At 39.6% G+C, this 15,363-nt stretch overlaps 1 protein-coding gene across 3 annotated transcripts in view; it reads left to right on the forward strand.

Moving 5' to 3' along the window:
* Window positions 1–15,363, forward strand: part of snx25 (sorting nexin 25) — a 317,654-nt gene that overhangs the window by 228,611 nt on the left and 73,680 nt on the right. For all 3 annotated transcript variants that reach the window (XM_072595279.1, XM_072595271.1, XM_072595263.1), the window contains one exon: window positions 5,227–5,411. In XM_072595279.1, coding sequence (XP_072451380.1) covers window positions 5,227–5,411 — 185 coding nt within the window. The remainder of the gene's footprint in view (window positions 1–5,226; window positions 5,412–15,363) is intronic.

Below are 15,363 nucleotides of genomic sequence, written 5' to 3' on the forward strand. Positions count from 1 at the left end.
ATTCAAAATGTGATGATTTTGTTATTTTTCAAATGGCTCAGGCTACTGATCTAAGCTCACCCTTTCAAATGAATGGTACTTAACAAATACACTAAGTTTACTCCATTCTACAGAAAAAAATGTTGCTTACACAGAATCACAGAACAGTTACTCATATTTTGGAAGCAAAATAATAGAATATTTAACTTAATTACATGGCACTTTTTTTTTAATGTGGAATGTTTACCAAAGCCATTTATTCACTTTGGTGATAAGATGGCACGTAAAGTTCCTCTTGTCTTATTCAGTCTGAGCAAATGGACATGTCACAGAGTCATACAGCACAGAAGAGATCCTTTGGCCCTTTAAGTCTGCACTGAACTATATACTCTAATGTCACACTCTAGCACTTGCCCTATAGCCCTGAATCTTATGACAGATGAAGTGCTTATCCATGTAGCTTTTGTCTCCCTGACGGTGCATTTGCCTGAATATCATGTACCCCAGATTGAGAGTTGCCAATCTTGCACACACTCCCCCCACTCCCAACCACATCTGTGAAGGCAATATCACAATGCCACATGCCAATCCACTTCTTAAATTGTCTGTCTTCTTTGTAATACGCCTAGTATCAGAGGCCAACCAGTGTCACCTACTCCCTTAAATTGCAACGTGGCTCAACGCCCTCTTTCTTGGTTCCATGATCATAGTATACTGTGTCCCTATTGTATCAGCTCTGTGTACCTCCTCCCCATGCCGAGCTAGTTCAATTTCCTCCAACAGCACTAACAAATTGTGCCGCAAGGCTGTTAGTCCAATTCTGGTTCAAATGTAGACTGCTGCATTATACAGGTCTCACCTTCCCAGAAACCGTTTTAGTGATCCAGAAATCAAAAGCCCTCTTGCTTGCACCAACTCCTGACCCACATGTTTGTCTACCCTATTCAATTTCTGTACTCGCTAGCCTGTGGTACTGGCTACAACCATGGAGGAACTGCTTTTTAATTTACTGCTCAGCTTCCTGAATTCTTGATGCTAGACCTCACGCCACATTCAACCTGCATAGTTGTTACTAATGTATGCCATAATCTGAATTAACCCCTTCCCCCTTCAGGATGCCTTAGTCACAGATGTGACTACAACTATAGAAATGCTATAGATCAAATCGGGTATCACTGATTTCCTTGGATTCTTGCTCCTTTGTCCTTGTGCAACTGGACCAACCTTCATTCTGAAACCCTAACACAGAAGACTTGTTATTGAGTGTGATTCTCACTGTGACTTTTGAGCTTGCCTCCCTTTCTTCTGCCAGGTGGTTACCCATTACCTCTCTTCCTGTAGCTCCTTGGTCCGTAGGGTGATCACTTCAGAAAACATATTATGTATGTGCCTTCAGCCTCGTGGATACACCGCTGTGCCTCTAGCCAATGCTCACCTTCCAAGAGTGGACACTTAAGCTGTTCAAACTGGCAGCACTTCCTGTAGATGTGGTCATCCAGACTACCAGAAGTATCTAGGAATTCTCACATGCTGCAGATGGTACAATGCACTGGCTTGGGCTCCCCTACTATATACAATTAAATTTAAAGATGTTTAAGATGACTGGAAAGAAAGAGCTAAAATGTTATCCTGTAGACCCTATTTGCAAAAAGCTAAAAAAAATGATGAAAACTGTATAAAAAGAGTGTGGATGCAGTATAAGTTACAATAGGATATTATAAAATAATAACAAAATATCAGAACAGGTAAAAAAGAGAAATATTCACCAATCAATGACATGGTATGTTCACTCCATGTTACAGAACTGCTGTGGTTTATTTCCCAGCTCTGTAGAGGAGAAAGATCCAATTTCTACAGAGCAAGGTTGGTGGAAATGTGCCAGCAAACAAAAATCTTCTTCCCTATTCACCAAACTCCAGAGAGTTGCACTCCATCTCAGACGCACTCAGTTGCAGAGCTGCATTAACCCCTCCCAATTTATACTTGGTTTGTTTCTACAAGACTGGTTTAGGCTAGTCAGCTGACACGGTAGTTTGTGGCTTACGCCAGAGCATAAGCTTCAATGAGTAGCACTTTCAGTCCTTCTTAGAAACTACTTTAGAGTTAAATTCTACATTTATATGCAAGGTTCCTACTGATTAAACTCTGGAAACTTGCACTCCATCTCAGCTGCACTCATTTTTAAAGTCTTTTTTCTGATATACTTCTTTGGCTTTCCCTTAAGTGAAATGATTGAGTTCACTGATTACTCTTACATGGTTATGACCTCCACATTGTCAGCACTAAACAAAGAAGTTTCTCCTGAAGTCTTTAATGTGTTTATTAGTCTGTATTTGTATTTATGGACCATCATGTTGGAGTTGCTGCAAGTGAGAAAATGCTCTTAGGATTACTGTATGAAATGCTGTCTTAACATTTATGGATGTAGGTAATCTGTCTTTTCTCTCATGTAAGGGAGAGAGTCCCAACTTGTCAGTCTTTGATAACTAATGCCTTCACAGTTCTAGTATCATCCTTGTGGATCGTTTTTATAATTCCGACACTGTTTCAAAATCTCTAATAATTTTGAGATTGTGTAATTTTAAGGAAAGACGCTCATTAGATCACTAAAATTCATTTAATTTTTTTTGTTTACTCTATTAATTTGGGAAGCTTGTTTTGGACTCCTGGTACTTGAATAATCACAGAGCTGGTTCTTAGTGTGACCTGTTCTTCAAGTGTTTACTGTTAAATTTACTTAGATTGCTGGTTTGTAATATGTTCAACTATAACAATACCTTACTGTGAACAGAGATACATTATAGGTTCACTTGAATCAATTTTTGTTGAAAAAAATTGCAAAACATTTGGTTGTAATAGTATTTATTGTGATTATTAGATCTGTTAATTGTTCAGATTTGTTCAATTTGCATCTTGCACATATACAGTACAGTTCTTTTGTGACTCTGAGGAAGGGTCACTGGTTTTGCAACATTAGTTCTGTATCTCTCTACAGATGCAGACCTGTCGTCAGACTTGTTGTGTTTCTCGAGGACTTTGTTTCTTTTTCAGTCTTGTGGCACCCACAATTCTTTGTTGTTATTTATGTCCTGTTGTGATGGTTTTATTCAGTGTTCTGGATCTGCAATATTGTGCTGGCAACTTGAGATATAAGCATCTTGTAAACAGAGCTTAAGCTTTAATCCAAATGCCAATATTCAATTTGTCATGCTTCCTTTAAATGAAAGGACAGATATATGGGGCAATGAAGTTGTTGACATCAATGTATAATTGGATAACATTCTGTCGGTGTTTGTCTTTCTCTTGGTTTCTGTGTATACCTACCTCCCTCTTCTTCCAGCCATGGCATCTATCTGGTCAGAACTGGTGTAAGTTATATAATATGTCCTTGATGGGCTGCATAATAGAATTTTAAAAGTACAACCTGCAAAGATAGCGAACGTACTTGTAGGAATTGTCTCCCAAGAATCCTGAGGTTCAGGCAAATTGCATAAGATTGGAAAAGTGCCAATGTGATGTACCCTTATGTAAAAAGAAAGCAAGGCAACAATCTGGTAACCAAAGGTCAGTTAGTTCAATATGTGTTAATTGAAAAATGCTAGAATCTGTTGGAAAGTGTAACATTTAGAAATGTCTCGTAAAATCATGCAGTCAGCATGGCTTCGTGAAGGGGGAATCATGTCTGTCAAATCTTTTGAGGAGGACAAACAGGATGGATAAAGGAGAGCCAATAGATGTAATATATTTGGATTTCCAATGGGTGTTTGATCAGGTACCACACATAAAACTGTTTATCTGAGATAACAGGCCACGGTGATAGTATATTAGCATGGGTAGAGGATAATAGAAAACAGAGTTGGGTTAAAGGGGTCATTTTCATGCTGGCAGCCTGTACCTAGTGGAGTGTCACATGAATTTGTGCTGGCGTGTAATTATTTCCTATATGCATTCATATTGATGACAGAAGGGAGTGTACTATTGGAACGATTATGGATCACACTAAAATAGGTGGGAAGACAGTAGTGAAGATGGCACAAGTTTAGAGTATATAGATTCAGTGAGTGGTCAGAAATGGAATATAATGTGGGAAGATTTGAGGTTATGCACTTTAGCAAGAAGAACAGAAGATCTGAATATTAAATAAGGAAAGCTGCAGCAGTGATTTAGTGGTCATTGTGCAGGAATCTCAAAAATTTAACATCCAAGTTCAGTTGATAATTGGGAGGGCAAATGGACTGTTGGCCTTTGATTCAAAAGGAATGAAGTATAAAAGGAGGTGTGGTCTTGTTAAAACGAGAAGGCATTGTCAGATCACAACTGGAGTATTATAAACAGTTTTGGTCCACTTACCAAATGAAAGATGAACTAGCACTGAAGCCAGTTCACAGCAGGTTCACTTGGTTGATTCCAGATACAAAGGGATTATCTAATTAGAAGAGTTTGAATAGATTGGGCCTGTACCCATTAATGTTTAGACTAACGAGGAAGCAACTTCATTGAAACATATAAGATTCTTAAGGAACTTGACAATAGATGGGGACAGGTTCTCTTTTGTGAATGAGTCTTGGTCCAAAGGAAATGAAGAGGAATTTTCTCTGAGGATGTGAATCTGTGGAATTCATTACTGCAGAAGGCATTTGAGGCTGGAGTAGACAGAATTTTAATCAATGAGGTAATCAAAGGTTAGAGGGAAAAGATAAGCAAATTAAGTTGAATATTATCAGATCAGCTCTAATCACATTGAATGGCAGATGGGTTGAATGGCCGCCTTCTGTTTCTGCATCTTATGGTCTTAAATTGTAGAGATCATCCATCAGAGTGAGTTTTCTGTTGTCCATTTGTGTGTTTTTATAAAGGATGATGGATACAGGTTTATGATTCACTTAGCCAAGGGCAGTCGTCCTCAATTTGCCTGTGGGATTCAGTTCTTTGTCTTTTTAGAATTTATGTTTTAGTGATAAAATTACAAACATCTCGAACTTGGATAGCACATGTGCGAATGGGTAGTGTTGCGAAGCAAGCCTAACTCTACAGTCCACGGATATGTTTGAGGATTATGAGGAAATCATATGAGATTTCCCTTTTGTCAGACTCATTGCAGATTTTTGCTTCAGTGATGAGCTCCTGAAGCAGGCAAGGTATTTAGAGTATTTTGAAGCTTTTTATGGTTTCCATGATCATTCATTTCCCTTTGTTTTGGAAAGACCGACCCAGTCACCACCTTTCTCCTTTGAATGTCCCATGCAGATAGCAAAGGAAAGGAATCCGCTGCCATGAAAGCAGATCTCCTCCGAGCTCGCAACATGAAGAGGTACATCAACCAGCTCACAGTTGCTAAGAAACAGTGTGAGAAGCGAATAAAACTTCTTGGGGGTCCACTGTATGGTCAGCAGGAAGATGCTGATGAGACAGATACTCCTACAAATCAAAAGGTAAAAAGGCAAATAAGTTTTTGATTTTTGGGGAGTTTGTGATCACATTTTCCTAATATAGACAATTGACAATTTGTACTAATTTTCTGATGGTTTATTAAGTGTGTTTAGTGGCAGTTTAAATATGATATATTAATTAGTCAAAGAAAAAGTGTGCAACCGTTACAACTGGAGATTATTCATTGATAACAGAGCACTACCAGCCTATGGATATGGAATATGTTAGTCTCATTAAAGTTTTGAAGGCGGCATCTTGCTGTCAAGTTGAGATGATAGGGAACTCTTCCTGGGTCGTCGTCTTCCTCTTGTCCGTTTTCCACCTGAAGAAGACAATTGTGTGAGAACTACAAAGGCTGTAAGGAGAAGCTGAGCAACTAAAAATCTGAGAGTCTGATATCTCTGATTCTGACACGTTTTTAGAGGGGATTCTGATTACATTCATTTGGAGAGATAAGGAATGATTAAGAATGCTCAGCATGGTGGCTCAGTAGTCAACACTGCTGCCTCACAGTGCCAGTGACTCTGGTTCAATTCCAGCCTCTGGCAACTGTCTGTGTGGAGTTTGTACATTCTGCCCATGTCTGTGTGGGTTTCCTCTGGGTGGTCCGGTTTCCTCCCACTGTCCAAAGATGTGCAGGCCATGCTGAATTGCCCATAGTGTTAGGTCCATTAGTCAGGGGTAAATGTAGGGGAATGGGTCTGGGTGGGTTACTCTTCAGAGGGTTGGTGTGGACTTGTTGGGCCAAACGGCCTGTTTCCACACTGTAGGGAATCTAATCTTTGTGTAAGGAAAATCATGTCTGTACCCAACTTGATTGAGTTTTTTAAGGAAGTACCAAAAATGTGGCTTACCTGAGCAGTAGATGTTGTTTACGTGGACTTTAGTAAAGCCTTTGAGGTTCCACGTGGTACACTGATTAGTAAAGATAGATCACATGGGATTCGGGGTGAGCTTGCCAACTGGATGCAAAATTGGTTTTATGTACGAGACAGAGTGTGGTGGTGGAGGGTTGTTGTTTTGGACTGGAGGCCTTTGACCAACAGTACAGGGATTGGTACTGGGTCCACTTCTGTTTGTTATTTATAAAAATGATTTGGAAATAAAATTTAGGAGAAAGTGAGGACTGTAGATGCTAGAGATCAGAGTCAATACGTGTGGCACTGGACAAGCACAGCTGGTCAGGCAGCAAATTAGGAACAGGAGAGTTGACATTTTGAGCATAAACTCTTCATTAGGCGGCTGGTAAGTTTGCAGATGATACCAATATTGGTGGCATAATAGACAGTGAAGAAGGTGATTAAGATTACAAGGATAGGACTTATGCAGTTAATGGCAGGGCCTTGGGTAATGTTGTAGAACAGAGACCCAGGAGTTCAGGGACATAATTCTCTTGAAATCTGTGTCACATATAGACAGGGTGATTAAGAAGGCGTTTAGCATGCTTGCCTTCGTTGCTCAGACGTTTCAGTATAGGAGTTGGGATGTCATGCTGAGGTTGTATAGGACATTGATGAGGCCTCTTCTGGAATATTGTGTTCAGTTTTGGTCGCCCAAATAAGGAAGGATATTATTAAATGGGAGAGGGTTCAGAGATGATTTGCAAAGATGTTGCTGGGAATGGAAGGTTTGAGTTACAGGGAGAGGCTGGATAGGCTAGGATAATTTTTACATAGGAGGTTATAAGGTCACCCAAGAAGTTTATAAAATGAGGGATATAGATAGATGAATAGCAAGGGTCTTTTTCTCAGGTTGGGGGATTCAAAATATGCAGAGGTATATTTTTAAGTTGAGAAAGGTTTACAAAGGATACAAGGAACAACTTTTTTTTACACATACGAATAACTTTCTGTGCAATGAACTGTCAGGGAAGTGATGGAAACAGGTCCAGTTGCATAATTGAAATGACATTTGGATAAGTACATGAATAGAGGGATATGGGCCAAATACAGGCAAGTGGGACTAGTTTTGTTTAGGATTATGGTTGGTGTAGATGAGTTGGACTGAAGAGTATGTTCCCCTGCTCCTGGGGTGATCTTAAAATCATTTGATTGGAACCTATTGCTATAAAGCATAATTTCCAAGGGTTTTTATTTATTCATTCATGGGATGTGCATGTTACTAACTAGACCAGTGTTAACTGCCCACCCGTAATTGCCCAGAGGACAGTTAAGAGTCAGCCATGTTACTGTGGGTCTGGAGTCACGTTAGTTAGAGCAGGTAAGGACGGCAGATGCCTTTCCCGAAAGGAGATTTGTGAACTGGATGGCTTTTCCTGACAATCGACAATGGCTTAATGGTGATCATTAGACTTTTTTGTTTCCAGCTTATCATTAAATTTAAATTCCACATCTGCCATGGTGGGATTCAAATCCAGGTTCCCAGAACTTTACCTGGGTCTCTGGATTAATAGTTTAGCAATAATGCCAGTAAGCCATCATCTTATTCTGTAGGTTTTACGCAGCTCACTAACAGAGTAAACAATGAGGTTGATTATAAGAGAGAGAAACAGACAGACTGAAAAATGGTCAATGAAATTTAGAGCACAGAAGCAAGAAGTGTATACAGGTGGTAAGGCAAGTTGAAAAGGCTTTTAAAAAGATTGTTAGTACCTTGGCTATGTACATAAAGAAATAAAATATCAAAGCAAGAAACTAGATGCTAGTAGTCGGTATGCTTTCATCTTGGAAGTCACTTCTGATTTGAATATTGTCTGTTATATAAAGGCCAGTTAACTAAGTTGGTGTAGATATGAATAGTGTTGACTCAAGGTTGACTGACATTATTTTCCTTCCTGCAAGTTTTCTCTTCCACCTGTTTCTTTTGTCATCTGCATTTTCCACACTCTTCTCACTACTTGATGCCTGGCACTCTGTTCAGCAGTGCGAGCTTCCTGTGCACTGATTTGATCATGATCTTGCTTGCAGATGTTACAGCACAAATGTGAACTTGTGCCAATAGGCTATCAATAGAGAATATCTGTTGATGTGACCATCATCCATTCAGTTCGCGTGACTGAGCCAACAGAGTTGCTGTTGCCTTATTAAGTGTTGACAATCTGTATGCTGGTGTTACCTCTGCATCGTCTGGCAGCAATCTATTCTGTCAGGAGATGTCTGATATTCGGCTGAGGCAATGGAAGCTGTTCAGCACATTTTCTTGCTTTGCAAAAATTGTCCATCCTTCACTGTGTAAAGGAGGGTGCAGAGATCACCAGTGGGTCTTTTGGTTGGTTTGCTATTCTCAATCACTTTCTCAGTTTTGACATGGCAGCGATAGTCTTTCCAATATGCTGCTCGTTTTGTCATCAAGGGACTGGTCCAAGATATTTGATCGAAGGAATATGAAGCTGTTGATGATTTTCAGAATGACATTGTCCTTGTGAATGCAAGGTAGAATTGCTACATCTTGGCCTGTAGCATAATTTTCCTGGCCCTGATCGTCAATCAAAACTCTCTTTGGAGTTAGGAAAACAGATCTACAAGATACTGCAAGTGAATGTTAATCTGGGATGACGTCATTAACAAACAGCGACTCTCAAACTTGGACTTCGTGCACAGTTGTGCCAAGTTGAACAGCTTGCTGTCATCTCTAGTTTGCAGGAATAGAGTACCAAGGCAACCATATATGCTAACACTTTGTAAAACATTGGTTAGATGTCAGAAATAGTATTACGTTTAATTCTTTCCCTAGGAAGGCCTCAGATTAGCAGAAGATGATATTTACTACTTATTAGAAACATGCCGGAAATAAGAGCTTTCAGTTAAGTGGAGAGAGTGGTGAAGCTGATGGTGCTTTCCTTGGAGTTGTTAGAATTGAGGGAATATTTGATACAGATGTGGGTTTTAGGATGATGAAGTAAACTTTCCAATGACAGGTCAGTAACTGGAGGATACAGATACGTGGGGCTAGGGATTGGTCTCTTAAAAGAGTAAGTATAGGCATGATGGGCTGAAAGGTCTCTTATGTTATATCTTTTTTTGTATTGAATCAGTTGGCTACAAAGTGTGGTCTACGTTTGCCAACATTTCGCAGTTTTCAACAAGTGATTGCCTCCTCCTGTTCTTACTGTTGCACTCGTAGAGTCATAGAGATGTACAGCATGGAAACAGACCCTTCAGTCCAACCTGTCCATGCCAACCAGATATCCCAACCCAGTCTAGTCCCACCTGCCAGCACCTGGCCCATATCCCTCCAAATCTTTCCTATTCACATACCCATCCAGATGCCTTTTAAATGTTGCAATTGTACCAGCCTCCACCACTTCCTCTGGCAGCTCATTCCATACACGTACCACCCTCCGTGTGAAAAGTTGTAAACCAGCAAAATAGAAGTTGTCTAAATGCAAGTCTCCAAGTTCTCCCGAAATTCGATTTGCCATCTCTGAGCAGATATTGGTCTTGAGGTAGCAACCACAGTTTATTAGATTTCCTACAGTATGGACACAGGCCCTTCGGCCCAACCAGTCCACACTGACCCTCCGAAGGATACCCCAACCAGACCAATTCCCCTACCCTATATTTACCCCTAACTAATGCACCTAATACTGTGCAATTTAGCACGGCCAATTAACCTAACCTGCACATCTTTGGACTGTGGGAGGAAACAAGAGCACACTGAGGAAACCCACGCAGACACAGTGTGTGCAAATTCCATACAGACAGTTGCCCGAGGTGGGAACCGAGTTGAAAAATGTGATGCTGGAAAAACACAGCAGGCCAGGCAGCATCCAAGGAGCAGGAGAATCGATGTTTCGGGCATAAGCCCATCTTCAGGAACCGAGCCTGGGTCCTGGCGATGTGAGGCAGCAGTGCTAACCACTGAGTCAACGTGCCATTTAATTGTGTACCCTCATATCTGGCATCTTTTAATTCCTTTAGTATGAAAACAGAAAACATTGCAAGTAGTCAGCAGATTAGGCAGCATCTGCAAAACAAGATACAGAGCAAATGTTTCAGTTTGATTTTGCAGTAGACGTTGTGTGTTATTGTATAATTGAACTCTTGTCATTCTCTCAATTCTACTGTTTTGCAAAGCTGATGGTCTTTTCACATTAGTTCTCAACATGCCTGCGGAATTCATCTTCTCAGTAACTTCCGCATTGTTTCCTATTTGACACTGTCATTTTTCTGTTCCACTTAACATTGTTTTAGTTTAGTCATAGCATTTTCAACCCTTTTTGCGCACTTAAGTGGTTCACAGTGGCAGTGAAGTCTGGAAAGCTGCTTTTTAACAGATTCAAATTGTGTATATAATTAGGAAACACTTAACTAATTATCACACTGTTTATAGCATTGTGTTTGGAAATAGCTGACTGTTTGTGACATGCGAGGGAGTTTTATAGAATTTTAAACAGCTCCAGACTAAAGGAAGAGATATAAAGATTTAATTTTCAGTGTTTGACCCTGAAGCTTCACATTAACCATGCTGCTTTGCTTCAAAATGAAAAATTTCTAGGTTTCAAATTTACATGCAAATGAAGAAAACCACCCATACTACATACAGTGTATTAGGGGCAGTGTTAAAATAACTATTCCCTCTTTAATCCATCTAGTGAATGGTTATTGATTAAATTTTAACTTTTTAAAAATTTATTCATTGATAAAGGCATCATTGGCTGTGCCATCATTTATTGCCTGTCCTTAGTTGCTCTTGAGAAGACGGCAGTGAGCTTCATCCTTGAACCACTGCATTCCATGTATTGTAGTTGTCTCTCAATGCCCTTGGGGAGAGAATTCCAGGATTTTGACCCAGCAACAGTGAAGGAATGACCATATACTTCCAAGTAAGAATAGTAAGTGGTTTGGAGAGAGACTTGCAGGTGATGGTATACTTATGTATTTGCTGCTCTTGTCCCCTTCTAGATGGAAGTCATTGTGGGTTTGGAAGGCGTGACATTTGGTAAATTTCTTAATGGTACACACTGCTGCTACTGTGCGTTGGTGGTGGACAGAGTACATGCTTGTAGATATAGTGCCAGTCATGCGGTCTGCTTTACCTTGTATAGTGTCAAGCCATTTTTTAAGCCCAAACTATGGTTCAGGTGTTGCTGCATTTGTACATGCACTGCTTCACTATCTGTGTGAAAATTAAGATGGTTCTGAATATTGCATAATCATCTGTGAACATCCTCATTTCTGATCTTATGACTGAGAGAAGGTAATTGATGAAGCAGCTGAAGATGGTTGGGCCTAGGACACTATCCTGAGAAATTCCTGCAGAGATGTCTTGGAGCTAAGATGACAAACCTCCAATAACCACAACCATCTTCCAACCATGGAGAGTTCTCTCCTTGATTCCCATTGATCTAGTTTTACTTGGGCTTCTTGATGCTACACTCAGTTGACTGTGGTGGTTACTGCAGTAAGGAATGTGTCACTGCTATGGCCTGCACCAACATGCATGAGACAGAATAACTGTCACTTCATTTTGAAAATCCAAGGGGCCAGGTTGCTTTGCGAATGTACAAACACCGACCTTGCAGCATGAGGCTAACCAAATCACCAGAATGACCTCTAGAATATTTGAGATGCGTATCATGGACGTGGACAAAAAGTATGATTTATTGGTGACCCTGAATAATCTGTATGCCTGCCTGCTCGCCTGCCTGCTCACCTGCCTGCTTCCCTCATTGAAACTGCAAAGAATACTGAGATGTTACATGTTTTTGCATTGCAGTATTTTGGTGCCTTTTGGATAAATAAATTCTGCAAGCTTTTAAAATATTTGTTCTTTGTTCCATGTTTTGAACCCAAAGTGTGGAGTTAATGTTTAGTTTATTGTTTTCTATTTAAAAATGGGCCAAATGTGAATTTTAGTAGAAGACTGAGAAAGTCCCAGTTTGAAAGCTTTGAACCAGTAATTTGAAACGCTCTCTCTAGGGTAGTGCACTAGAAATCAAGCTCCACTGTTACTGGAGTTGTCACAAATGTGAAGAGATTTAATCAAACTATCAAAGTCTCCAATTTGCCCAAGTCACAAACATGGGTTAAAAGAAATCAGGTTTTTGTACTTAAGAAGTAAACATTGTTGTAAACATTTTAACTGCGCAGAAGAAAAATGCTAATTGTTAACTTACAGCTCTCTATAAAATTCCCAAACACACAAAACCAGACGTACAAGGCACCCACATCAGTATAGGTGAGGAGGTAAGCACAAAAGCCAATGAAGCACATGTCTGGCACCAGACTGGATTCCAGGATTTGGCCATATTTTCCTTCAGTTCCTTTCCAATTCTGTTCGAGTCTTTCAGGGAGAAACGATTTTGTGGACACACTGATTCTCAGTCTTTTGTTTACCAGTTGAAGATTTGCCCTTTCAGGGTCCCTTTTCTTCTTTGAAGAAGGGAATTTGCAGAGTGTGAAAGTGTACCTAGCTACTCTAGATTTATTTTCACTTTTCTACCCAAAGAAGGGAGATTGAGAGAGAGATTTTCTCCTTCACATACTAGATATTTCTGCATGAATGTCCAAACACAGCTGTAGTCACTCTCCCTGGAACAATCCAGGGGTTATTGCTGTGCTCCGTATTCCTGAGCACACGAATGATCTTGGTTGAAAAAACTAAGCAAAGTATGGTATTGGGCAAAATCATCTTGAAAAAAGTGGAGACCCGGTTCATAATTGGGCCAGGGAAGCCCAGCAACTACAGGACTGTGAGTTTATACTGTAATTCCTACCATTGACTTAAAAAGGTGCTTGGAATAGCTGCAGCTCAGACAACTACCACCGATACACAGTATATCGTGCTTTCCTGATTAGGCGCAGGTTGGGATTTCTGCTTAACTCCTGGGTATTTATCTAGGTTTTGATAATTTAATTTAAGAACTGAAACTGAATGACACTTCATGCCTCACACCCCCTCATCCCACTGTCTAAAAATGCACCCAGGGATTTTGAAAGACAAATGGCTGGCTCACACGCAATACTTAAGCTTACCCCAATCCATAATAAATCAGTCTATAAAACTAAAGAAATAAGTGTATGTACTTAAAATTTTTGAACTGCTATTTTCCTTCCAACCTGTTAATGATTTTTCAATACTGTTCTGATAACAGTTCATGTTGCCCAGGTAATGGAACTCTTAATCCAAGGTTAGTTGTTTAGAATCCTACATTAATTAATGAACATTTCTTAAGTATTTTATTCAAAGTATGTTTTTAATTGAATTTTACCTAAAAATTCAAAAATTTCAAAAATTGAATTTTACCTAAAATGTAGTTGATAAATGAAAGGTCCACCCTAGATACAATAAATGAAAATTGTTTAAGGACTGCACAAATGTTTAAAAAAAATTGATAATATAGTTAAAGTTATCAGTCTAAGTCAAGTTAACTTGACATCTATCAATTCCGTCTTGAGTAATAGAATAGTAGACTATTTATGGCACAGAGGAAGGTCATTTTGGCTCATCACGTCTGCACCAGCTGAAAAACAAGTCACCCATCTTAATTCCTCTTTCCAGCAATTGGTCCATATCCTTGCAGATTATGATACTTGAGTGCCTATTTGGAATGAACAAAAATGAAATGAAAGCAAAATACCTGTGCTGGCAATCTGAAACAAAAAAAGTGCTGAAGAAATTGAGTCGGTTGGTTTGCATCTGTGGAGGGAAAAACAGCTAACGTTTCAAGTGTGAGATGATTCCTTTTTAGCGTTCAAAGAAGCATCCAGTTAGAGTTGAAACATTAACTCACTTTCTCTCTCTATAGATCCTGGCACACCTTTAGTCAAGGCATTGAGAAACAGCAGTAGATCGAGTGCTGGCATTAATGATGCCCACTGTGTCCATATGCATTCACGCAGTTGCGTGTAAAAGTTCTTGTGTTTTACTTTGGATGAATTCATAAGCTTGTATATGTATGCTTATTGATATAACATAGGCGACAGTTGCCAGTATGCACTGAAATTAAAGATTTTTGTTATCTGTAAGGAAAATTACTTCAAATTTAGATTAAAGTGATTAAGCATTTTTAAAGATGTTCAATGTAATCAGCTTGCGAATACCTGGAGGGAAAGTTTTAATTAACTTGCTTTGGCAGCAAAATGGGTCAGAAGCCTTTTACGTGGGATTTTCTTCCCACGATCATTCTTTCAAAATATATTTGCATTTTGCTGGCCCTGATGACCTCATTTCCATTCATTTATAGTGTGTTGTGGGTGGGAGTATGATTATATGTATGTGCATGTGGCACTGTACTTCGTGGTGGCATTGGCCACAAACACAACTATTTGATAAAGTGCCACATACAGGATTATCAGTTAGTGACAACGTGAACAGGAATTGGCTGAATGATGATGGGAGGATTTTTTTTTTAATTTGTAGAAAGTATGTTGTGAGGTTCAACAGTTGGTTTTTATTGGGACCACTTTTCTTGGTCTGCATGAGGTGTCAATGTGCAAGACAATTTCAAATTACGAAATTACAAATGTGGACATATTGCAAACTGTGAGAAGAAGGATAAAGCTGGACTTTAAAAGGACATAGGCTGGAGGAATAGTTAGATCCTGTTTAATATGGAGAAATGTGAAGTGATTATGTTTTGCTAAGGAAGGGAGGCAATAAAAAGTAAAAGTTACTATTATAAAAGGAAGGCAGATACCAAGGATAACAGGAATATTATTTACAAAAAGTATTGAGGACAGGCATGAAGTTTGAAAATGTTGACAAGCATGCAGAATCCTCAATCAAAAGCTAGTCCAGCTCCAACCAGGATATTGTGCCTAGTTCTGGGCATCACATAACGAAGGATGCAAAAACATTACCAAGGGTTCAGTAAGTAAATAAGTAAATGGGGTGGGCAACTTCAGTTAATTAGGTAAAAACAATAACTGCAGATGCTGGAAACCAAATTCTGGATTAGTGGTACTGGAAGAGCACAGCAATTCACCGGCAACAGTTCTCCTTCAAGATCCTCCGCTCCACGCTTGCAGCAATGCGCCGGCACCTAACCTC

This window comes from Chiloscyllium punctatum, chromosome 2 (assembly GCF_047496795.1).
Source record: "Chiloscyllium punctatum isolate Juve2018m chromosome 2, sChiPun1.3, whole genome shotgun sequence".
Taxonomy (NCBI): Eukaryota; Metazoa; Chordata; class Chondrichthyes; order Orectolobiformes; family Hemiscylliidae; genus Chiloscyllium; species Chiloscyllium punctatum.